We start from the raw sequence: 26,257 nt of genomic DNA on the forward strand, positions 1-26,257 counted from the left end.
AAATTTTGTCTCTGGGCCCACTCCAGCCTTGTTACGCCCCTGTTCCCAAGGTTCCTGGCAGGCGTTTACCAGCTGTAACTTTACCAGGTGTACCTGTAGATGTCAAGGATTGAACCTGGGACCTTCTGCATGCAAAGCATGTGCTCTGCCAGTGAGCTCCAGAGCCAGTGAGAGACTAGAGTGAGGAGAGGAGAGCTGGTCTTGTGGTAGCAAGCATGACTTGTCCTCTTAGCTAAGCAGGGTCTGCCCTGGTTGCATATGAATGAGAGACTAGAAGTGTTAGCACAGGGGATGGAGCCACTCTGGGAAGAGCAGAAGGTTCCAATTTCCCTCCCTGGCTTTCTCAAGATAGGGCTGAGAGAGATCCCTGCCTGCAACCTTGGAGAAGCCGCTGACAGTCTGTGAAGACAATACTGAACTAGACAGACAATGGTCTGACTCAGTATATGGCAGCTTCCTGTGTTCCTGACTAGGTCCCCAGGACCAGGGTTCCCTGGAACAGGGATTCAAAAACAAACAGTTGTTGACTACAACTCTCATAATCTCCAGCCAAAGAGAGATTATTTAAGAGAACGCCTTCTCTGTTATGTTTCTCCCCACCACTTGTTGAGATCATCTGGGGAGGAGTTGCCACCAGCTCATCTGGTGGCTACTCGGGGACGGGCCTTCTGCCTCGAGGCGATGGAATGCACTCCTTGCTGAAATAAGAGCCTCCCCATCTCTGACTGCTTTTAAAGGGGCTGTTGATGCATTTCTTCATCCAAGATTTAGACTTATAGACTCCATCATTGCTTTTACATTCTTCTAATTTTGTTTTAATCTGTGTTGTTTTTATTGTAAGCCACCCAGAGACACAGGTTTTGGACAGTATGTAAATATGATAGATAGATAGATAGATAGATAGATAGATAGATAGATAGATAGATAGATAGATAGATAGATAGATAGACAGACAGACATTATTACATTTGGGGATGCTGGAAGCTGTAGTCAACAATATCTGGGTATCCCTGTCCCCTGTAACTCCTCCCTAAAGCTCTGTGGAACAAAGCACGAGATCAGCTTCTTTGGGGGTTTTATGCTATGCTGAGGAAGAGAACAGCATCTGCCTGACAGCTGTGTCAACACAGTCCAGACAGTATTTGAGAACCAGTTCTAAATGTATTTCTTGCCAAAAAGTTGTTTCTATATGAAAATGTTCATACTAACATTCAGGCCATATCGAGGGATACTGAAGTACTCCAGCCACAGAAGCCAAGGCGAAATGGTTGGAAGGTTTACCAGCAAGCCGGAAAAAATCTGCAAAACATGAAACAAGGCAGGGGAAAGCAGAGCTGTTTAGGAACGGAAATTATTCTAGAGTCCTACGGAATTCTGCACTTGTGTCAACGCAGGCACTGGGTCCAGCGAACATTCTCACTGCCATTCAAAAACATATCTGGACATTTGACTTTCATATTTACTGACTATAACCTGGAGCTTTTCATCTCTATTTACAGTAAGCATAGATACAGCTTCTTTCTGAAGTCCAGCAAACTGAAGATGACTTAGGGCTGAGTGGGAGTTCTTAGCAGAGAGTTTTAAAGACAAAGTGAGGGGAGGGGGTGTGTCTGGAGATGAAAAGCAGGGCCATAGTCATGCTACAGAGGTGCTGCTACGTTTTTCACAAATAATTAAATTTATTACAGAACTTTTAGGACAATTTGCTAGGCAATGACTCTGTGGGAAAGGTCTGGGAAAGCATTTCTGTTAATTGGTGGCAAGAAAAGTAACCATTGGTGAAGTTGCTTAGTGAAAAACTTTGTATATAAATCATTCTTTTTTCTTTTCTTTTGTTGACACATTGATAAAAACTGCTTACAAACTATGTGGATTTTGACTGAATTAGAGAACTGCAACTTCTGTAGACTTTTGCACTACTTCAACATACAAACATTTGAAGTGGCATAAATGAAACAGTTTGCCAGACTTAGGTTTTCCTTAGCTAACCACATCACATGAAAATGAAATACTTTGCAAATTACTAAAATGAACTCATGCATTGATTGGTGTTGATTTTTTTGCTCCGCCCACGAGTGCTGCAATGGTATAACTTCCCCAGGCCACAAGTTGACTTAAAAAGAGCAGATAAACTGCCTCCCCTCCATTTGTTGGTGCCCACCCCCCACGAACTTTGGATTCAGACATAACAGGGAACTGGAGGTGGAGCAGTCAGATCTCCAAACCTGAACATCCAAATGGAGGAAACTGCAGTTCGGACCCTAGCTCAGCCTGAGGGTTCACTCACTAAACTCCAGTTCAAACCCTCGGGTTGAAGTGAGGTTTGCTGCTCAGGCCTCCAGTTTGCAGCTGCCTCCATTACGTCCGAATTCAGTAATGGAGGCAGCCTTCCCTGGGACCAGAGTTGAGGCAAGGAAGCTCCTCCCTGTCTCCATCCTGATTGGCTGCTGTGGCTATCCATCAGCCAAAGGAGGAAGGCCAGCATCCAGTTCTCCCTCCTTTCTGCAGACTGCAGTGCAGAGTAGAGGCCAATGCTTACAGGTAAGAACGTGGGTGCGGGGCAGACTTTCAGTTCTGTGTTATGTCTGAAGGTGGCCTTAGTCTGGTTACGGGGTTTAATTTTTTTCACCACTAGAGAGGCATGCAAGGAAAAGAAACGGCAGCCACCAAAACGACAGCTGCCGCTGTCACCAGTAAGCCCTCCCTTTTCTCTCTCTCTCTCTCTCTCACACACACACATCAAATTGCCAAAATATCACCAACAAATGGGGCACTGAAAATGCAGGGCAGGGAGGCATTTCATCTCGGCTACTGTTCTTGTTGCCTTTGACCTCAACTGAACCCATTGAGTTATTTCATGTGTGGAAGCTGCAGGTGGCCCAGAAGTGGATTTAAAGTGTGCCTCCTTTAATTAATTGTGCAGCAATTCTTATACAAAGTTATAGATTACAATTTTGAAAACATACATAGATCCAAGCATCATACATTCCAATTCCTTAACTATAACTACACATACATGCACCACTTAACAACAATCTGCTTCTTGCTTCAGGAATATTGTTTTTACTCAAGATACTGTTAATGTAGCAACAATATCAACACACTCACATCCATGTGGTTAATCAACTAAGATTTTAAATGGGTGGAAGCCCTGAGAATACTATAGCTGCATGCAACAAAGCACCTTCAAGACGATAAATATACGGGGTAAAAAGGAAAGAAGGACAATTGAGCACTCACAAGCATAAAGACAAAGCAAATGTTTATGAGGAGATTTGCCACAGATGTCACATCTTGACCTGTCGCTATTGCCAGACACATAGAACTGGCGGTGTAGCTGACTAATGTAACAGTGATCATCATGATAAAGAAGGCTTCTACAGTTGGCTTGAAACCTAAACAAATGATAAATAAATAAATACATAAAGCTACGTGGGCCTCACTCACTGACATGAAATTCCCAGATCAAACCACGAAATATAGGAACATGCCATTTGGCAGCTAGGTTCCAGACATGGTCCACACTACCAGAAAAATCAGAAATGGTGGGAAAATGCATTCATTTCCCAGAAAATGAGGGATAACTCTCCCATTGGGAAAGTATGGGGAATGATGCCTTCTGACACACATTGGCAGTTCTCTCAAGTACTATCACAGACAGGAAAGTCTCGACTTGCACAGAATGATAAGGAAACAAACAAGCTATATTGTTTTAGTTCACTGGATTTCTATCCATGTTGTATTTCCATGAAACGCGCTTAAGACATCAAAAAACATGAAACATTTTGCACTAGATACCTTAGTTCATCTATCTCATTCAATCAACTAGAGTTGTGGTTGTTGTTTTTAGGGATTCTCGGCAACAACACAATTACATGCTCAAAACAAAGCAGCTCTTCTGCTAGCATTGAGGAGAGGAGAGCTGGTCTTGTGGTAGCAAGCATGATTGTCCCCTTAGCTAAGCAGGGTCCACCCTGGTTGCATTTCGTTAGTGTGCAAAATATTACAATATTTAAATATAGCGGCTGACAAACTGTGCAATGGTACATCAGCCTAGTAATCTTGTGTGTGCACAAGTTGCACAACACAAGCTGTGCGAATGCCAAAATTGTGTTTTAAGATGGTGAGCCCTTTAGGACCAGGATTATTTTTTTACCCACCCACCCCCAAAAATGCTGTAAGCACTCTGAGATTGTGGGGCAGTGTGGGATATAAATCAAACTAACAACTTGAAACTAGAACCATACATAAAATGATAGGTATCAGCTTGTTGCAGAGATGGCTCCATTCTGAAAATTTAGAGCAATGTTCTACACCAATTGTACATGATACATAGCCTGGCAGTAAAGCACCCCAGGCCAGCAAACTCCTTGAAAACAGAAATTCACCCACTTGGAAGAGCTCCCCATTCGTGACCATTGCTCGACTTGCACAATGGCATGTGAAATGAATGAAGCTCATGTGAGCTCTAGGGCTCTTGCACCTGGAAGGGATAACTAGATCAGGGTATTTTCAGAGCTTGAATTATGGGGGTTGTGGGGGGGAGGTAGGTAGGCTCTTAGTGAAATAGACAATTTCTCAATTTCCATCAAATTATGCCTTCCATAGCCTTCCAAAATCAATACCTAAAGGGGTTGTCAGAAAAGGTTGAGAAGTCAGGCCCCCTCTGGACCAGTGTTCCCTCTAACAGGAATTCCCAGATGCTGTTGACTACAATTCACATAATCCCCAGCTGCAATGGCTTTTGCTTGGGGATTATGGGAGTTGTAGTCAACAATATCTGAAAATCCCTGTTAGAGGGAACATTGCTCTGGACCACTGCCATCTGAGCACCAGTTATGTTTACAGTTTCTGCTAACTCAGAATTAACTTATCATATAATTTACATGTCACGAGAGAAGCAGGAGAAGAGTCACAATGTTCACAATGGGTGGCAGGGGGGCGGGGATAATTAGAATTAATTGGATACTTACCTATCGTGAAATAATTTAAACAAGTGATGATGACGCTTAGTAATGTCCTCATGGGTATCAAATCAGCAATTATCTTTGAGAAGAAATAGGCAGACACTCTGTAGTAACCACTTATATATTCATGCCTACAATAAAAAATATGCATGAATATCCCTCACTTATGTCATCAAACGTATGCATTTACAAATGGCAGTTGTTTGCAAACAGTAAAACCTGGGAGCAGGGATTCCTCAGAAGGATTCCTCAATGAGAAGATCAGTAATGGTGGACAAGCCTTCCAGGAAAGCTTGCCTCACTGCTTATCTTCCCCGGGAATCCTTACAGTGTGTTTTTGTCATCATCCTGGCTCTAGAATCCCTTCCCCCAGGGATCAAGGTGGACAGGTCAGAGGATGAGGTAAGGTGGTACGATCTCACAACTCAACACCTGGGCAACTTTTCTACACCAGAACTCCTCACATCAGGAAAACCAAATCCAGCATTCTTGCTACAACCTGTGGATACAAACTAGAGACTACCAGTGCCACTGGAGTCAGCATCTACTAAATTGGACAAGACCCCTTTAAGCTACAGAGCATCCCCCAGGGAAAGCAAGCTAGAGCACTCTGGGAAGCAGCTACAAAAGCCTGCATTTAGCACTAGACATTTGCTGGAGCAGCATCCCATCTACTCTGCTATATCCAGCTCACTTGCTTTGGCTAGGAGCTATCCAAGGTCCTGACCCCTTCGCCTGACATGTGCTTCACTTGGAGCTCTCTGGGGTCTGCATCCCTCCCAGTAGTGTCACCAACATCTAGAATCCTGCCTCAGGGGCATTGCTCTTATGGTAACTGTTGTGTGTTCAAATTTTTACTGTGTAAAGAACCCAAAAAGTTAATGTTTTAATTGAACAATTTTTTCTCAAAGTAAACTTTTTTATTATATAAAGATTAGAAGCTTGCTTATTTGTCTCCACCCCACACCTATAAGCCTTTCTACTCTACTGAGGGGTGTGGGTTTTTTGCGGGGGGGGGATTATTGGCAAAGGTGTAGGGCTGTGGTAGCACACCCAGCCATACAAAAAGTCTACTTGGTGGCAGCGGTAAAAGTATAGATGGGATAAGTGTCTATTCCTCCACAGCCCTCTTGAAAGCTGGCAGAGAGGGCAAACCTTGTATCTCGTTCGGGAGTGTCTTCCAAAGCTCAGAGGCAGCTCATGGAGAAGGCCTGGGCCCGAGCTGCCCCCAGACGAGCCAGTGGCAACTGCTGGTCTACCTCTCCAGCTGACCTTGACAAGTGGTGGGAATTATACTTTTCAACACAAAGTCCTCAAAGCAGTTTACACAGCAAAAACGAGGCATGAAATGGAGCATGTTTTGCCTCGTAAAAACATGGAAAAGCAAAAAAGGGGAGGGGGGAATTGGAATTGGAAAATATTCCAGCTTTGTGACTTGGAAGAGAATGGGGGAGTGCCGTAGCTTGGTGGAAGGTCATCTGTGTCTGCATGCAGAAGGCTCCAGGCAGGCAGGGCTGAGAAAGATCCATCTAGAACCCTGGAGAGCTGCTGCCAGCCAGTGCAGGCAATACTGAGTTATGTGGCCCAATGGTCTGATTCAGTATAAGGCAGTTACCTAAGGGGTCTCAACTTTTAGGCAATGATGGCATTTTAGGGGAACACAGTATGTTCCCCCTGCTGACTTGGCAAAGAGGCACCTTTTAACGTGGCGATTATCTTTATCAAGCAGGGGGAGAGTAACTGACCCTATCCACCCCCAGCACATTGCCTCCAGTGGCTGTTGCTGGTGTCTATCTTATGTTTCTTTTTAGATTGTGAGCCCTTTGGGGACAGGGATCCATCTTGTTTGTTTGTTTGTTTGTTTGTTTGTTATTTCTCTGTGTAAACCGCCCTGAGCCATTTTTGGAAGGGCAGTATAGAATTTGAATAAATAATACAGTAAATAACAACAACAACGTGTGTCTTTGCCACAACCTCCTCCATTTCCTACAATTTTATTGGCTTGTTCCTAGAGAGGCTCTAGGGCCTAACTTCAGTTTCATCCTACCAAGTGGCAAGAAGGATTTTACCACACCTCTGATGCAGATGTGTGGTAAAGACTCTAAACCAGGGATTCTCAACGCTGGGTCTCCAAACGTTATTGGACTTCACTCCCATAATCCCCAGCCCCGGTGGCCTTTGGTTGGGGATTATGGGAGTTGAAGTCCAATAACATCTGGGGACCCAACGTTGAGAATCCCTGCTCTAAACAATATGAATCAAAGATTAACAGGTGCAATATAGCCTGCTAAACGCAATTAACCTTTGTTAATTGCCCTACCTGGAGATGCTGTCAGGGATTGGAGCTAGGGCCTTCGGCGTGAAAAGCAGATTGCTCTACCACTGAGCTATGGGCCCATCCCGTCAAGTGGCAAGAAAGATTTATCACACATCACGTTCAGATCCGTGGTGAAATGATCATGCGTCTGGGTTCCCTGACAGACACACAACTACACCAACTGACAGGTAAACAAATAAGGCCCACTAACAGGAGAATAAGCTCAATTTTCCATCAGGATGCAGATTTACCTACATAAATATCCTTTTCTCTGTGATAAAAAGTTCAACGGTTGTCACACTATTCATACACTGATTGGCGGTCAAGAAGAATAACGCACCGGCTCTGCAAGGAAACACAAGCATCCCAACATTAGGCAGGAAAAAACTACCCCGTGGCTCAGACATGAAGCTCTAGTGAAAGAGAATATGGTGGGGTCGCATTATAGCAAGGGAAGAGCCCTGTTCAGACATTATGTTGTACAAGTATATGGATGTCTGTACACGCATACGCGTTTGTGTGTGTTTGCCTGCATTCATCTGAAAAGTAAACCTGGGCACAGGTCCCTCAAATACAAGTACAGATAGGAAGTGTACTGCTCTACCTGCATTCAACATAATGTGTGAATCACTGTATCTGTGTAGAGATCTGTATCTGTACACACTGTACTCTCATTGCACACGTGTTGAACATAATATGTGAATAGGTCTGAAGTGGCAGAAGCAAGTTGATCAGTCCAGTGGAAACAAAGGGCACAATCCACCAAAAAAAATATCCCATGCAATCTCATTAAGATAGGAGGTTTGTCAGAGGGAATGTGAGGTGATGCCCCAGACTGGTAGGGACGAGTTTTATAGTGCGGTGGCCCAGGCGGGGGGAGAGTAGGGCTGTGCACGGAACCGGTTTGCAAGGTTCGGTATGAACCCGAACCGAATTTGAACCAGACCGGGCATGTTCGGTTCTGGCACCCCCAAATGAGGGCCCAGCTCAGTTCAAATTAGAACCGGTTCACGGGTGTTCGCGGGCAATTCTTTTTTTTTTTTTTTTTAAGCCATACTCTTCTGGGGTGGTTGGGGAATAATGGGATTTTATGAATAATCTTCAGCTGCTGCTGTTTTCTCCTAAGCCTTTCCCTTCTAGGGATGTGTGAGCAGGTTTGAGCTCAAACCGAACCCACCTGTGCTGGTTCAGGGCCAGTTCAGAGGTGTTAGTGGGCAGTATTTTTTAAAAAAAGTTGTACTCACTGTGGCTGCCGGGTTCAGTGGCCCTGTGGGGGATGCTGCTGCAGCCACAGGGGGATCCCCGATGGCTTCTCCTCCCCCCACCAGCCTCCCCTTGGTCTCCAAGGGGCTGGTTCGGCCCCTCTGTGCACCCAGGTCACCACACAAATGGCCAGTGTGGATGTGCGGCAGCCTCAAAAATGGTCGCTGTACACTCTCAAAGGGCAAAACTGGCCCTTCAGAGATTGGGGGGAGGCCAGCAGGGAGAGGAGAAGCCACTGGAGACCCTGCAGTGGCCACAGAAGCAACCCCGGGGCTGCAGAACCCGGGAACCACCCGCTAACACCCGTTTAGGAGAAAACAAGGATCTGTTTTCCAGCAGCAGCAGCAGCGGAAGATCACTCATAAAATCCCAACCACTCAGAAGTTTCTTGGGGCTTCCAGAAGGTGCGTCCCACCCCACAGTTTGAGAAACCAGGAAGAACATTTTTAAAAATGAACATATCACAGTTGAGCACAGTGGGATGATCCAAAAGCTCTTTGCATGTGCAGGGGAGACAAAGGACATATGCAGCTTCCTCCCCTGCAAAGGCTTCCTCCTGCCCTGCAATGGTGCAGTTGCAATTGCAGCGCTCAGCTGCACAGGAGCCACCTTCAATGCCTTGACCTTGAACAAGGCAGCCCATGCTCACCACGAGGGCTGTATGTTTCCACAGGGGCACTCTGGATACGGCAGTACAGGCCCAGGCACACTTTTCCAGAAGTGTGTCCCATCGTAAACTGTGAGATTTATTCCCAAATATGGGCACTTAGGCCTGCAGTACAAGGAATAAAGTAGTGCACATGTAATAAAATAAGGAGGACGAGTTCTAAGGTGTTAGAATGATCTGTTCTTCCAATTGCAGGTTGGAACTCCACTGGAATTCAACTGCCAGGGAACTGCATTGCTGAACTCTCTCTTACGTTTAAAAAAAATAAAATAAACCACCCTAAGCTGAAACAAGAAAACCAGGAAAGGAGAGAGAGAGATAACCTGCCTCCCAGGTGTGCTAGGATTGCACTTTCAGAAAGTTTGGTATATCAGAGAGTAAGCAAAAATTGCATTCTCTCACTTGCAGTGCAAAGCGATACCATCCAGTAAATCAGGCCTAAGCGCAGGGGGTTCTCAAATTTGGGTCCCCAGCTGTTGGTGAACTTCAGCACCCATCATCCCATGCCACAGCGGCCTTTGGCTGGTGATGATGGGAGTTGAAGTCCAAAAACATCTGGGTACCCAAGTGTGAGAACCCCTGCCTTAGTGGAACAGGTTTGCACGGAGTTTGCATCTCAATCCTAAAAACAAGTTGCAAGGGTAAATTTGAAACCTAATCAGAAACAGATGGCACTGACCGACAGTCAGTTCATGGGATTGTATACGTGTAATGTACTTAAGACAGTGGTTACACACACTCTCTCTTTCTCATCCTAAAACATTTGCACAACTAGACTTTCAAGTAATTTATGGTCAAAGGACCCTCCAAACAAGCATATTCAAGACCACAGCGTGAGAGATCTACTCTTCTTTTTTCTAAAGTCTTCTGCAGCAGTTAATTTCAACTCCAAAAGATGCAATGTTGAATCATCTTTCGAAAGGCATACCTCAGATGTACTCACCTGTTCTGAATGCCACTGGCATCATTTTTAACTCCAGAAAAAATGGCTCCGACAATTAAACCCAGAACAGTTGTAATGCATATCTAGAGGGGGGGGAGTCAAATTAACAATTAAATTAATTTATTATTATTATTATTTTATTATTATTATTATTTATTCAATTTCTATACTGCCCTTCCAAAAATGAGAAATAATAAATAAAGAAGAATCCTTGTCCCCAAAGGGCTCACAATCTAAAAAGCAACATCAGATAGACACCAGCAACAGTCACTGGAGGTACTGTGCTAGGGGTGAATAGGGCCAGTTACTCTCCCCCTGCTAAATAAAGAGAATCACCACGGTAAAAGGTGCCTCTTTGCCAAGTTAGCAGGGGTTCCCTTGCATGCGGCAGCGGGGAGAGGAAACATTTGGGGGGAAATGCAGACTCCATCTGAGTGAGGTGTAGAGAGCTGGTCTTGTGACAGCGAGCGTGAATTGCCCCCTTTGCTAAGCAGGATATACCTTGCATTTTTTGCAATTTGGACGGGTGCATTTGGAGGGGTGACTACATGTGAGCTCCGTAAGATATTCCCTTTAGGGGATGGGGCCGTAGCTCAATAGTAGAGCACCTGCTTGCATGCAGAAGGTTTCAGATTCAATCCATGGTATCTCCAGGCAGGGCTGAGAGAGACTCCTGCCTGAAACATTGGGGATCTGGCATCACAACTCCCGTAGGAGCAATCAGAAAGGCAGCAGTGGCAGCAATCATGCCCTGCCAGATAGTGGGTAAAGATGGTCTAGAATAGAACAAGCTACCCCAAACCAAGTCGGACCATGGCATTGCCACACCAAAAATGGCTCTCCCGAGGTCAAACCATTGGTCCATCCAGCTCTATACTGTCTACACTAGACCCACACAATATACGGCCCGGGGGCCGGATCTGGCCTTCAGGACTTTTCTGATGGCCTGCAGGTAGCAACATCCTGCAGCAACAGCAGGAGCCATGAAGCACTCTTGGCATGTCCTGCTGACCAGCTGCAGCAGTGGCTCAACACCGTTGGTTGCTCAAGACCAGGTTTTCCCCAACTACTGACTCGATCCCTCTTCCCCCTTGCCTGTCCCCATTACTCCAACCTTTTGCACTCTCTTTAATATTTTTAAATAATTAATTTTAATGTAATAATAATTCATGTGCTTGCCCCTGCCCCTGCACATCAAGTTATGGTCAGTTCTGACCCACAGGGGCATTTGAGTTGTGCACCCGTGGTCTGCACGGACTGGCAGCTCTCCAGAGTTTCAGACTGAAAGTTCTCAGCCCACCTGGTGATGCCAGGCCCTGGCTGGGACCTTCTGCCTGCAAAGCATAGGCTCTCCTGCTAAGCTATGGCCCTTCTCCAACATACAGAGGCGTATCTAGGGTAAAAAGCACCTAGGGCAAGCACTGAAATTGTGCCCCCTGTCCAAACATCTGACACCCCTCTTTCAGATAACTTTATCATAATATCAGCTGAAAAATACAAGTCAGGCTCGTTAATCTTTTAATATTTCAAAAACTATTTAGCAGTGGACATAGCCAGACCAAAAAATGCTGGAAAATGACAAATTTCAGTATGCTGGGGCTCCTAAAATACCCAAATACTATGTGGAGGTGTACTTGGACAACTAAACAGAAGTGCCTGTCTAATTCTCTACTATGCATTGTAGCATCACTATTACATAAGTTTTAAAAATCAATGGAGAATTTGACTTTTCCCAGATGCTCTGAAAATAATTAAAGGATATGCAGAATAAGCTATGTCACTGCTTGGAATATATTCTAGTATTTCAGAATGACAGTTAAAATGAGAGAAAGAGAGCAAGAAACTCCCAGTGGGCCTTAATATTAAGGATTTCACACTGATTCAAAGACAAACTCACCATTAATAGCCATATTATTAAGACATCACATTTAACTCACTTACCACAAGAAGCAAAGTAAGAGCAAATGAATACAATTCTAGATCATAAGCTTCAGGTCAGTATTCACAAGTCCTGATTCTCTGTACATAGTGCCAAAGTAAATATGTGTACAGTGACTTATATTATATTAATTTTTTTTAAAAAATTTTTAGCTGCAGCACCTTCGGGGGCTTCTTAAAGGCCATGGGGGTGGGGTCTGCAAAGGTTCCCCCTCCCCCCACTAGCCTCTAGGGCCTCGCAGGGCCCATTTGTGCATGTGTGGTGGCCATTTTTAAAATAAATTTTGTTTTTTAAAAAATGGCCGCTGAAAACAAAATGAACACCATGCATGCTCAAATGGCCTCTGAGAGGCCTGGCATGACCTAGGGCCTCACAGAGGTCATCTGAGCATGCACAGTGGCCATTTTGTTTTTGGTGGCCATTTAAAAAAAATGTAATTTTAAAAAATGGCGCCCCCCCTTCAAATGGCACCCAGGGCACATGCCCTGCCTGCCCCACCAGAGATACGCCCCTGTCAACATACAGAACTTCCTTATACATTATTACGCAGTAGTGCTTAATATTGTCTGCACTGGCTGGCAGCAACTCTCCGGGGTTTCAGTCCAGGGTCTTTCTCAGCGCTGCTTGGAGAGGCCTGAGACTGAACCTGGGGTCTTCACCATGCCGAACAAGTATTCTACCACTCCGGTCGATATCTCCCTGTCTGGCACTCTTTCCAAGATGCTCAGAAGATTTTTGTGCTTCTCATCTTCTGGCAGATCAATTTCCATCCATTACATATAAGGTGGTGAAGTTTTGCTCTAATGCTATGTGGTTACGTCAGTTTTTTATTTCATGCGTATGTTCTTCCTGAATTTTTAGTTTATATTTATATTTTATTGTTAGCAATTGCTAGTCAAGTTTTTGATTGGTACTGTATATGATTGATGTTTTATTATTTTCTAGCAACTGTTAACCTCTTGTAGGATTCCTTTAATTCTACTATTTCTAGTTGATTTGTAAGCTGACCATGGGTCATAAATAAATATATCAAATATCACTCCGGTCTTAGAACTGTGTGTAATAAAAGAAGCTCCATCTAAAATCTGAGCTGCTTCTAAAACTTTTTCCCATCTTCATAAAATAATGTTCACTTTAAAACAGAGTTGATAAAAGAGCGATTATTTTTTTTAAAAAAAATCAAAAAATCATTTTTTAAAATTTAAATCAGATTTTTTATTTTAATCAGATTTTTAATTGCTTTTTTAAAAAAATCAATGAAAATCCTGGTTGCTCAAATGAAACAGCATTATAAGAAGTGTGTACCTATTACAGAGTGTACCTACCTTCTAAAAATGAAACCTGCATCTACCTCTGAATATGTACTGTATTAAGGTTATATTAGACAACAAGAATGTGCTTTTATAGAAAACTATGCTTAAAAAGAACCTTCCTGACTAGTAATTTAAATTGTGATTTAAATAATTAAAACTGAGTCCTTCTGTGAAGCAATTTAAATCAATCTGATTTAAATCAAATCAACCTTGCTTTTAAACTTCTTTTTAAAAAAAAATCTTTTGAACACATTTTACTTGAGTTTAAAGCAGGGTTGGGGAAGAGTAAAACATCTGAAAGGTAAAATCCAACAGAAAGATGTTTAAAGTTTGCTGGGTTTCAAAACAAGCCAGGTATTGTTGACACATTAAATCAAAGAAATGGAATTGCCTGACCAATTATTAAAACAGTAATTGATTTAATGACAATAATCAAACTGATTAAAAACTGTCTGCTGTGCTTTCTTAAGAATAAGCAAAAGTGATGGAAATCTTAGCCAAGATGATGGTAACAGGCTGTTCAGCAGTGTTGAAGCAGGAGGGCTTGCATGAACCTTAACACTTGATCCATGGTACCGTGGCGCTAAGGCCCCGCTGAAAGGACCAAATGTCAAGGATAATTCTCCTGCTAAGCCAACTGAAGTGGGAAACAAAGATCATATCACGACCAGTTTAAGAAGATTAGCCAAAGGGGCTTAAGGAAATGTGGACTGTTTTCAAGAATGCCTTGAAAATCCATCCCTAATGAGGATAGGGAGATAGAAATGATTGTGAGAAAAAAGTCAGGACTATTAACCCTGGAAGATTATAAAGCTCTTAAGAGCATAATTCTTGTCACAGGGTCAAGCTTTTACAAAACAATTAATAGGGATCCCCATAATATCAACATACACACACAAAGCTTTTAACTTCACGGACCATGAACAGAGGATTAGCAAACACTTTGTATTTTTGAAAAACAGCAGCACAGTTTTTTGAAAAAGGCGCTCAGTGGAAACACAGTAGAAGACAGACATGCTGTTCTAGAGACAATAGCTGACATCAGTGCTCCCTGTAACAGGAGTTCCCAGATCATCCGGCTGGGGATGATGGAAGTTGTAGTCAACAACATCTGGGAATCCCTGTTACAGGGAACACGGGCTGACATCTGGGCTAATGCTGTGCTAGTGCAATGAACAAAGATGAACCTGCGCAAGAAGGTTGTGTAGTTGAGTGGATGCTGATTGCTCCGTCTCTTGAATGCGTGACAGCTTTGCATCATTTTCTGCAACATATATATGGACTGAGGAAGACGTTTCACAGCAAGAGGCGTGGCACAGCTTGCACAAGCATACCCTGTTCCACCAGTCTAGCCTATCGCCTACTCCCATATAGCTCTGCCTGGCCCATGAAATCAGGTAGAGGAGCTCTCCTACACATCCCTCCACCTTCTCAAGCACAACTCTCAGTGACCGATGGGCAAGCCTTTTCAGTGGTGGCCCCAGTTCTCTGGAACTCCCTGACCCTTGATCATAGGCTTGCTCCCTCCCTGTTTAATTTTAAATGAAAGTTGAAGACTTTTCTCTCTCTCAGCAGGCCATTCCCTAACTCTACACACTTCTCTGTGGTTGCCCTGTTTTAATGACTTTTTATTTTTCTATGATTAATGATTTTTCTATTAATTTAGAGGTTTGTGCTTTACTGTGTGTTTTCATGAATTTTGTTACCATGAATTCATTTATGAAGAATGGTGGCATAGACATCTTTTTAAAATCATGATCAGCATAATAAAAACAGTCTGAAATGCAAGCACCCAATTTAGCAGAACTAGTTAGTGCACTAGTGTGACATCCTTGCACTAACTAGTGCAATGTTAATTGGGATATCAGCCAGAGCAAAGATAGCTCAGACAAAATGCATGCTGGAGTATCTGGGTCTACAATTGTTTCCTGGATCCTTCTTTTGCCAGTTAACTGATCCCACAGCTTCGATTCCCTGTCCCACTACCTGTTCTCCTCTAGCAGGCATGTTCCAGGTAAAGAAAGGAAGAACAGAACGTATACTATGCATTATATACACATTTCTGCTTGCAGCTCTTTGTTATGTAAAAGTCCGTTCATTTGCAGATAGAAATACAGGCAAACCTCGTTATCCGAGATTTCAGGACTCACAGTTTTGTGTGTCTGCGGTCGGGGAACAGGCACCCGACCTCGGCATACGTGAAGAAGAAAAAAGACAGGCTTGCGTATCCGCAGGTCAGGGGTCAGCCACGGCCATACTTGTAAAGGGGAATCTGGCAAGGATTGGGTTGGAGGAGGGCAGCAGAGGCAGTGGGATTGTGCTGGGGGCGGCGCATTTTACCTGCTAAAATCGCCACAGATGACAGCAGCAACAGTGGGGACTGCATAGAGGAGGCGGCACATTTTACCTTTTGAAATCGCCACGGAGGCACCTGCAGCAGCAGGGATGGTGGCAGAGGCAGCAACGGGGGCTCCTTCTCCCTCCAAGCCTCTCTTCCAACTGACTGCGAGGGCCAGTCTGGATCCCATTTCATGCTCCTCTGAGCACTTGCGCATGCTCAGAGAGGCCCAAAATGGGGTCCAGACCAGCCCTCATGGACAGTTTTCACCTGGTTTGGGACCATTTTCCCACCAACTTCTTTTTTAAAAGACAACCCAAAATACCATTTTTGGCCCATCCCCACCCCTTAGGTTCCTTGTGGGGGAACTTAACCCCCACGGTTCCATAGTCCCAATTACCCGGTATTTGGAGTTTCAGTATCCCCAGCACTAGCCGGGAACGGAACCCCCGCGAATACCGGAGTTTTCCTGTAGGCTTCATTTCTTCCCTAATAATTACTTCTGGAAAACCAAGCAAAAAATCATTTGAGTTACCTGAGCTGTGGAGCTTTGTGGATTGCCTATCAAATTTTTAAATGTGCGCCTGGACACCCACTTGAGCTGATGAAAGAAGGGGGTGGTATATGGAATTGCTCTGTAAATTATCCTCCTGTTTTTGTTCTCCGCCGACACTGCCTCCAAGTGTGCTTTCATATTTTTGTAGGCAGCTGTTTTGCAGAACTGTTCGGCCAACCTTGTTGCAATGGTCTCGTTTACTCTGTCTGACTCAACAATCTCTGCTGGAGGACAACAAAAATGAAGCCGAAAAAAGTGAGACACACAAACTGGTTCATACAGCTCGTGTGCTCTCAACTGTCTCACAGTTGTGAGTGGACAATGGCACACCCATGATTGTAGGCATGCCATTGGCAGCAGTTCCCTGCCTTGGGGCCCCAGATGTTGTAGAACTACAACTTCCATCATCCCCAGCCACACTGGGATTGATGTGAGCTGTAGTCCTACAACACGAGGAACCCAAGGTGGGGAACTGCTGGTCTATGGGATGCATCTCAACATTGTAGAACCGAAAAAGGTGCAGAAGAGGGCAACCAAGATGACCAGGGGCCTGGAGCACCTTCCTTATGAGGCAAGACTACAACACCTGGGGCTTTTTAACTTAGAAAAAAAGACTGAAGGGAGACATGATAGAGGTGTATAAAATTATGCATGGTGTGGAGAGAGTGTTTAGTGAGAAATTTTTCTTCCTCTCTCATAACTAGGGGTGTGCACAAAACTAGTTTGCCCGGTTCGGTTTGAGTCCAAACTGAATCAAACTGAACTGGGCATGTTCAGTTTTGCCCCCATAAAATAGACCACCTGGCTTGGCTCAAATTCAAGCTGGTTCAGGGGTTCTAACATGTTTGTGGGGGGAAACTCACCGCCTCCAGGGTGTGCTGCCGCAGAAGCGAGGAAATCTCCAGCGGTTCCCCCTCCCCCTGCCAGACTCCCCCAGTGTCAAACAGCCCAGTTCAGGCCGGCATCAGCCCGTTCCAGAACTCTCTGCGCTGGCAGCAGACATTTTGGAGGCTGTCATGCATGTGCACTAGTGATGTGCCCGGACCGGTCCGGAGGCCATTCTATAGGCCTCCAGACCGGTCCGGACATGGGCGGTTCGGATTCGGGTGGTTCGGGGTGGGGGGTCCCCTTAAGGGTGGGGAGGGTTTACTTACCCCTCCTGCCGCTTTCCCCCCTCTGGCACCCGTATTTCTTTGAGTAATTGGGGTGACAGGATACCTCCCTGCCGCCCCTTCTCCGGCGCTTTGGAAATCCGTTTAGTAATGGGGTGGCAGGATACCTCCCTGTCGCCCCTTCCCCCGCTTGGCGTGCAGTACTGTGCAAAAGCCTTTTGCACAGTACTGCACGCCAAGCGGGGGAAGGGGCGGCAGGGAGGTATCCTGCCACCCCAATTACTCAAAGAAATACGGGCGCCGGAGAGGGGAAAGCGGCGGGAGGGGTAAGTAAACCCTCCCTGCCCTTAAGGGGACCCCCCACCCCAGTGCTGGCACGCAGCTCCGCGGTTCCGTGCACACCCCTAATGTGCACTGGCCATCTGCATGACTGGTTGACCACAGTTGCAGAATGAATTTGGGGCTCTCATTCTATTATTCATTTATTTAGCCTTCAGAAGATCTGGTTAGGGTGGAGTTCCCATTGAAACTGGTCTGCAGTAGAATCTCTGTTTTCACCCTGAAGGCCCTGTAGTAGAGAAGTTTCAATGCAACAGGAGTAATAGAAGTTTGAATGTTGGTGTACTAGTATGGGGGATCTTGCACCTGCTAGCTGGGCAAGGAGGCACTTTTTAAAGTGGTGGCCTTCTTACATTTAGCAGCAGGAGAGATTCTCATTTCTGAATGCTCTCCTATGTTGTTGATTTTTAAAAAATGCTGTACAGTCAGAAAACTTGCACAGCAGGGAATAAGATGGGAGAGAGCCTTTCTCCCTGGGGTGCTAGCTTTTTACTTTTCAGGAAGCTTGTATAGCAATCAAAAGTAGCTTCTCCCACCTGCCATGGTGGTACAGTCCATTTTGCCACCTCATTCTAAGATCAGACCTTAACCATACTCAGAACATTGTCTGCCCCCCAAATAAGGACTCGGTCAGCTCAATATGCACAGAATCAATAGTTTCTTTAACAAGACATCTCTAGTCTGAAGATTCTCAGCATCCATACCTATAACTTCAGGATCATTAAGGTCAGCCTTACTCGTGACAGCCGTTGAATCTCCATTGATGATATCCAGAACAAAATCAGCAGGATTGTTATACGGCTCACACACATAGCCTGCAAAGGAAAGAAAATTCATTTTCTAACAGCCTGAAATACCCCACTGTAGGGGTTCCCAAACTTGGCTCCTAGAAGGCCATTGGGGCTTAGGATGATTGGAGTCATAGTCCCACAACATCTGGGGTCCCAAATTGGAGAACCTCTGCCCTACCGTAATGAAGCCTAAGCACATGCAACAGAAGATTGTCCAGTAAATGCCTAGTGGTGTGACTGAACATAAGCCTGAGAGTGTTGGGGATCCCAGGAAAGTGAGTCATTTGGGGTCCATTAAAGGAAGTCGGGCATTAAAAAAAAAATCACTCAACTCTATACATAAATCTGCAATGGCATTTTAAACCAGTTAAAATTCAATGCTGACAGCTGGCTAAAATTAAACTAGTTAATTCCCATGACTACCTGGTAAACACACAGCCATGGGAATATGTTTTCTCTTGACATCTACCAGAGAACACACTATTAGGAGCCAATATTTTTATATATTGGCTCTTCAGGTTGGTTCATCTGGCTTGATTACGAACCGGACTGGCCCTCAGGCCACCATTTTGTCTGCTTGTTTACTTGTTTTTCTCCCTTGCGGATTGGTTTTCTGCCACTGTCTTCTGATTGGCTTGCGACCTCCTTTCTTCTGGTTGGCTTGCTATCATTCCATATCAAGTGTTGTCAGGGCAACTCTACCCCCATTGGCTGGAGGAAAGAGATGAGGGATGGGGAGCAAAAAGGAGGGAGTTTCAAAGTGTATTTAAAGTCCAGGCAGGCAGTGCTTGGCTTCGCTCTGCCTCTGGATCTGGAGGAAGAGAGCTGGCTGCCTTGCTGTGCCTGCTGCCCTGCTTTTGCTGGGGCTCTGTACAGCCCTGCTGGACCCGCTGCTTGCTGCTGAATCACTCTGCAGTGCACTGCAGCAGTGCACTGCTCTGCTAGGCCTTCTGCTTTTGGAGAGAGAGTGCTCGCTCTCTCTCTCTCTCTCTCTCTCATTGTTTCTTTTTTATTTTGCAATGCCAACTGCTTTTTGCTAGCCCTAGCTGCCCCACCCCTCACCCCGGCTGTTGAGTGCCAGCATGTCCTCGCCTGATTGCCTGGAGCTCCTGGTCAGACAGACTCCAGCTGAAGACAGCAAAAGATGACAACGTCAGATTAGTGAGCCCCCCAACCACCCCACAAACCCCCTTGGCTAGGTTAGAGTTCTTTCTTTTAAATGGGGCCTAGTTTAGGGGAAGGGGTTTAGGTAGGTAGGTAGGTACGAGGGCTGGGTAGCAGAGGTAGGAGGGTACTGGGTAGCTTAGGCCTCAGCAATCCCCTCTCCCTCCCTTCCCTTCGACTTACACCATTGTTACTTGCTCCCTCCACAAAAAAAGCCTTTCCCCCCCCTCAAATAAAGCCTGCTTCTTTATTTGGGGTGTGTGTGTGTTAATTTTTGTAGCTTCTGTGTGTGCACTACATAGATAGCACCATGTGTGGCATACACAGCATAATAAATAGACCATCCCCAGCCACAAACCCTTTCCTCTCCCTGCCCAACAGAGCTGGGGCATTAATTTAAAACCCACAAGATGTCCTCCAGGAAGGTGCAGGGCAGAGCTAGGAGCCGAGTGGCAGGCAGAGGGAGGGGTGATGCTGCTGCTCATGGGGGAGGGGCCTACTCCCCAAGTCGCCACCATCCCCCTAGAGGTTGTTACATGCAGGCTCACCTATCTGGTGGGGCCGCCTGCTCCCACAGCGGCAGCGCGAGGAGGAGAAGTTGTCATCAGCTGCTAGCCCAGCAGCCAGATCACTGTCTCCATCCTCCTCCCCAGTCCCCACTGGCAGTGCGACGCACTCCCCGTCTGAGGCTGAGGAGGAGCAGGAGGAAGTCATTCTGGTTGTTCCTGGACCTTCTCAGCCCTGGACTGAGGGCGGTGGTGGACCCAGCAGCCCCAGTACCACCACCACCAAATCTTCCAGGACTGAAAGCAGAATGGTGAGGGACCACTGAGAGCTCTGCCAAGGTGACCCTACACATGCTGCCTGCATCCACTGCAGGGCACAGGTCAGCAGGAGTAAGGACCCTAAGGGTCTAGGGACATCAGCAATGCTGAGGCACCCGCAACAGCACCACTCAGGGGTCCTTGCTCCTGCTGGCAGCGTGAGGCTGCTTGGTGTGCCCTTGCCTAGCAGCGGCAAGGCAGATACTCCTGCTCTCAAGCAGAGGATGTTGGCAGTTGCACAGTGGGTGCAATCGGTGGACAAGCAGTCTGGTTGGCCAGTGTCTCATCTCATCACCTGGCCACTGGAAAGATGATGCCTACTTCTAGTGCACACTCCACCCCCAGCAGAGGCATCACCATTTCCTGCTGTTCCTGGAAGTGCCAACAAAGCCGGCAGTTCTGCCAAGGAGTTCCACCCAGTGGTTCAAATGGGGGTGCCTTGGCGCCTTGCCAGGGGTATGGGAAGAGCCCACTGAGCCCTGCGGCAGTGCAGAGCAGCCTGTTCTGCAGTATCTGCAGGAGCTGGTGGCAGACCCAGAGATGGAACCAATCCAGGGTTTGGGGCAATGCATCGCCAAGTCTGGCCAGACTTGGCAGCAGTTGCTAGATGGTTCCTCTCCTGCCTGCCAACCAACGTCAGAGCAAGAGGGATGTGGCCAACGTTCACATCTGAGGATGTGGTGACGCCCCATTGCTCGCTCTTGGATGCTGGCTTGCTGGAGCAGCTGGTCTTCCTGAAGGCCAACCTCCCCCTACTGGGTTATCCTGAGCTGGATGTGGCGGGCGAGTGACTCATGGCCACACCACCCACTGCAACACCACTGCCAACTCACCCCACCCTGGCCAACCACCAAACCAGATGTGCTGCTGACACACCCAGACATGCACCCAGCCCATTGCCATGGCCCAGGATGATGATGGACTAGTGCCCTGACGACCAGTACCAAACTGAGGATGTGGTGGAGCAGGCAGGCAGATTTGATTTTGTGTGTTACTGTTCACTTTTGTGTGTTACTGATAACCTTTTTCCCAAGCAGCACCAGCACTTTTCACTCACTAATAAATTTACGATATTTGGGGGGGGGGAGGCTAAAGTGTGGGGCACTGGAGCACACGCCATGAACACTCACCCAGAGATCTGAAGTATGCAATAGTATTGGATGCAGGGCCATGATACACAACCCTTCCAGCAGCAAGGAGCGTCAGGGAGTCAAACAATTTGAAAATCGAGTACCGAGGCTGATGAATTGAAAAAATGATTGTTTTTCCTTTCTGTGCCATCCTAAATGCAATACAAGAAAAATAATTATAGGCTGCCTTCAGTTTTGGGTTATGTTTTGTTTTGTTTTTTAAACTCTGTGCTTTCAGAAGAAAGAAAGAACCTTCAGAGATATGGATTTTCCAGACATTTTGGAATTGGAAATTTTTCTCCCAAATTTCCCCATGCAAATTTCCCCTTCATTTGCATGAATTGTTATTTTTTCCTTTTAAAAAATTATGATACAAGTTTTTATGACACCTAAATAGATTGTGATCTGATTCAATATGTTATTTGAACTATGTATGGGGTCGTGGGGGAAAACCTCCACAATATTAATTTCCCCTCACTATATCTGAAAAGAAAAGAAGAAATTTTAGAAATAGAAAATTGTTCACGGAGCAAACAAACAAATAAATAAATACTTGGTCTGTATCTTTAGCACTACTAGAAGCGGTTGGGGGCATATATCTTGCAGATATTGGTTGATGAGTTCCTGACTAAATTTGCTAGAGGAAGTCCTAATGAAATTTAGTAGTCCTTTAGAGTAACTCTTGAATAATATTATTACTTAACTTGGCCAGGATGTCTGCCATTGAGTCTTGCAGCCCTCCCTTTTTTTCCCCTTGGGAAAGAATAGCATGCCAAATACATGTAGATAAGATTGCAATATCACAGTGAACAGAGGAAGCTGCCTTATACCGAGACAGACCCATTGGTCTATCTAGCTCAGTACTGTCTACACCAGGCCTGCTCAACCTAGGACCCCCAGCTGTTTTTGGACTACAGCTCCCATAATCCCCAGCCACAGTGGCCAATAGCCAGGGTTTATGGGAATTGTAGGCCAACATCTGCAGAAGAGCTGAAGTTGAGCAGGCCTGGTCTACACGGACTGGCAGTAGGTGTCCGGGGTTTCAGAGTTGAGTCTTCCCAGCCCTACCTGGAGATGCTCGCAACTGAACCCTGGATCTTCTGTATGGAAAGTGCATGTTGTACCACTGAGCTATGGCCCTTCCTGTAAGTTTTCCTCTCTAGAGAAAAGGAGCCTGATTTGGATTTGGGCTGCAATACTAGGGAGGAAGAGTTAAATTCCCCTGCAGCCCCAATCCAAATCACACATTTCCGGGCAAAATATAAAGTGCTGATTATCACCTATAAAGCCTTTAATGGCTTGGGCCCAGAGCATTTAAGAGAGTGCCTTCTTTGTTACAAACCTCACCACCTGCTGAGATCATTAGGAGGGGTTCGGTTACAGTAGCCAAAGGCTCATTTATTTATTTATTTATTACATTTATATCCTGCTCTTCCTCCAAGGAGCCCAGAGCGGTGTACTACATACTTAGGTTTCTCCTCACAACAACCCTGTGAAGTAGGTTAGGCTGAGAGAAAAGGGACTGGCCCAAAGTCACCCAGCTAGTATCATGGCTGAATGGGGATTTGAACTCGGGTCTCCCTGGTCCTAGTCCAGCACTCTAACCACTACACCACGCTGTCTCTCTCACTTCTTGGTGACTTGTCATTTCTTGGTGACTTGAAACCATTGGAATCATTCTTGGTGACTCGGAATCAAAGTCATTTCTTGGTGACTTGGAATCACGGGCCTTCTCAATTGCTGCCCTAGGACTCTGGAACATACTCCCTGTCAGAACAGGTGCATAGCCTGACCGCTGGCGGCCCGTGTGCGGCTGCCGCCGCTGCCCCGCCCCCTGCATCTGACATCAGACACGAGGGGTGTGGTCTGACTCCCGAACAGAGCCTTGCTGCTAAGGCAGGGAAGTGCCTTTTGTGGCTGCACTGCGAATGCAGTGCCAGCCTCAGTTTAGCTCCCGAAGGGGCCGCACGGCCCCCGCACTGGAGTTAACCAGCACCCCTGAGTCTGATGTCAGATGCGGTGGGGGTGTCGGGGCCGCGAGGCACGGCCCCTGATTAAGCGCAGCCCGGGTTCTTTGAACCTGTTGACCCAATGGTGGCTCCGCCCCGTGTCAGAATAAGAGCTTCCTGTCTCTGGCTGATTTCAAAATTTTACTTTTCAGACACACCTATTTACTCCAGCTTTTAAGTTAAATTTTATATTGTTTTTTTTTTAAAAAAAATTAACATAAGAAGCTGCTTTATAGAGTCAGACTAACAGTCCATCTAGGTCACTATTGTCTACACTGGTGGGCAGCAGCTCCCCAAGGTTTCAAGCAGGGGATTTTTCACAGCCCTCCTTGGAAATGCCCCCACTTTCCATTAAAATGCCAGGGACTGAGCCTGGGATTTTCTGCATGCAGAAGGTCTTCTACTGAGCTATGGCCCTGACCCCTAAGGGGAATATCTTACAGCCCTCACTCACATGGAGTCACCCATCCAAATGGACACCAAGGCAGATCCTGCTTAACCATTCATGTTCGCTACCGCAAGACCAGCTCTCCTTTGACTGTTGTCTGTTTCTAATTTCTGCTGGATTTTAAATGTTGTATGTAAACCACCTAGAGATGCGGCAGTATATAAATATGAACAAATAATCTATGCCCCTCTCCCACAGCTGGTTTTGAGACATTAAAAGACATGGGGAGTTCCAACTACCTGCCCTGAGCAGGGAGTTGGACTAAAAGTGTCCCTTCCCATTCTAATAACCCTGCTAACTGAGCAAAAAGGCACCTTTTAAAGTGGCGATTCGCTTATATTTAGCAGCAGGAGAGCAACTACCCCTATCCAGCCCCAGCCCAGCCTCCCTCCAGTGGCTGTTGCTAGGATCTGCCTCGTGTTTCTTTCTTTTTCTTGCTTTCTTGTTCGATTTATATACCGCTTTCCATTAAAATAATCTCAAAGCGGTTTACAATATAATTAAAACAATGCATAATTAAAATGCAAAGGTACAGATAATATCAATATAAAGCTTCCCAGCTTTTTAAAACTGTCTGTTTTCAATTTTATGGCTGCTTTTAAATTGTTGCATTGTTTTAACTTTTTATCTGTGTTTTAATTGGTTTTATGTTAACCATCCAGAGACGTAGGTTTGGGTGGTATAGAAGTTTAATTAATTGATTGAATGATTGATTGATTAATTAATTATATCATATTGATTTTTTCCCCTGTGTAAACTGAGCACTTTTTCCCTGAGCATTTTTGTTGAAAAGTGGTATATACAGTAAATATTCATAGTAGGAATATAGGATGCTGCATTATACTAAATCAGACCATTGGTCCATCTAGCTGAGTACTGTCTACTCTGACTAGAAGCAGCTTCTCCAAGCTTTCAGGCAGGAGTCTTTCCCAGGCCTACTTGGAGATGCCAGGGATTAAACCTGGGGCCTTCTGCGTGCAAAATGTGCAAAAGGAAAATGCTCTACCATTGAGTTATGGCCTCATCACCTAAGAGGAATAACTTGCCGAAATGCTCACATATAGTCACCCATCCAAATGCAAACCAAGGCAAAGCCCAATTACCAAAGGGGACAATTCATGCTCGCTAACCCAAGACCAGCTCTCCACTGCATTCCAGCCTCTTGGAATTCCCACATCATGTCTAGCTTGGCTCTCAGAACTACAGAAGGACCTCAGTATTCCCAGGGGTTCTGTTCTCTGCAATTACCGCGGATAAGGAAACTGTGGATCTCAAGGCATTAGCTCAGTGGCATTGCGGGGGTTAGGTTCCTGGAGGCCTCAAAAATACCATTCAGGATAAGGAACATCAGTCTATAAATATTCTGGTCAGGATGCATGTAAATTGTTCATACAGAGAGCACATCTCTTTCCAAAATCTGCAGCCTCCCAGATAGGGATGTATCCAAATTTTTGTTCGAAGCGATTTGAGGGATCTTTAAGAAAACAGAGAACAGGTGCTTGCCTGCTCTCCGCCATCCCTTCCAGCTTCTTGCTGGGGCAGCACATCGTCCCCAAAAGCCCCATGCGCCATCAGCACACACATGGCATCCACAACACCATGCTGACCATGCATATGGCATGTGTGTGCCAATGGTGTGCAGGGCTTTTGGGGACACGTACCAGCCCAGAAGGAAGCTGGAAGGGATGGCGGAGAGCAGGTAAGCACCTGCTCTCGGTTTTCTTGAAGTTCCCTTTCTAATTTCCTTCAAAGGACTTGAACCGTGCTTCGAACAGCGCTTCGGGCATATCCTACTCCCAGATGCGACTACAACTTACGTTTTCAAGAGCAGCAGGACAGCGTTGGCTGTGCTGGCATCCAATCCAGTCGTTGGTTCATCTAAGAACAATACTGTGGGGTTCGTAATGAGCTCCAGCCCAATGCTTGTCCTTTTCTTCTCCCCGCCAGAAACTCCACGAATAAACTGTGTGCCAATCTAGCGTGGGAAAGGAAATCTCTAAGTGAGGCTCTTTGTCTTGTAGTGAAAACCACCTAGGAAAACATTTTGTAGAATGCTAGAATTTTGGAGCTGGAAGGGAGCTTGGGTGGGTCTTGTAGTTCAATCCCCTGCTCATGCAGGAATCTGCTGACAGATGGC

The 26,257-nt window shown here is 45.8% G+C and overlaps 1 protein-coding gene across 7 annotated transcripts in view; it reads right to left on the minus strand.

Moving 5' to 3' along the window:
* The window catches only part of LOC128328414 (broad substrate specificity ATP-binding cassette transporter ABCG2-like), a 46,188-nt gene that overhangs the window by 6,071 nt on the left and 13,860 nt on the right, over positions 1-26,257 (minus strand). For 4 of the 7 annotated variants that reach the window (XR_008309193.1, XM_053258387.1, XM_053258385.1 and 1 more), the window contains 9 exons: positions 25,938-26,095; positions 21,664-21,815; positions 18,459-18,569; positions 16,283-16,527; positions 10,158-10,240; positions 7,540-7,629; positions 4,974-5,098; positions 3,241-3,395; positions 1,210-1,299 (listed from right to left, as the gene is read on the minus strand). Coding sequence is in view for 5 of the 7 variants with exons in the window: in XM_053258387.1 (XP_053114362.1) it covers positions 1,210-1,299; positions 3,241-3,395; positions 4,974-5,098; positions 7,540-7,629; positions 10,158-10,240; positions 16,283-16,527; positions 18,459-18,569; positions 21,664-21,815; positions 25,938-26,095 (1,209 nt within the window). In the remaining 2 variants the exon portion in view is untranslated. The remainder of the gene's footprint in view (positions 1-1,209; positions 1,300-3,240; positions 3,396-4,973; positions 5,099-7,539; positions 7,630-10,157; positions 10,241-16,282; positions 16,528-18,458; positions 18,570-21,663; positions 21,816-25,937; positions 26,096-26,257) is intronic. The other 3 variants (XR_008309194.1, XM_053258389.1, XM_053258386.1) reach the window with 2 other exon arrangements.

Source organism: Hemicordylus capensis, chromosome 5 (genome assembly GCF_027244095.1).
Source record: "Hemicordylus capensis ecotype Gifberg chromosome 5, rHemCap1.1.pri, whole genome shotgun sequence".
Taxonomy (NCBI): Eukaryota; Metazoa; Chordata; class Lepidosauria; order Squamata; family Cordylidae; genus Hemicordylus; species Hemicordylus capensis.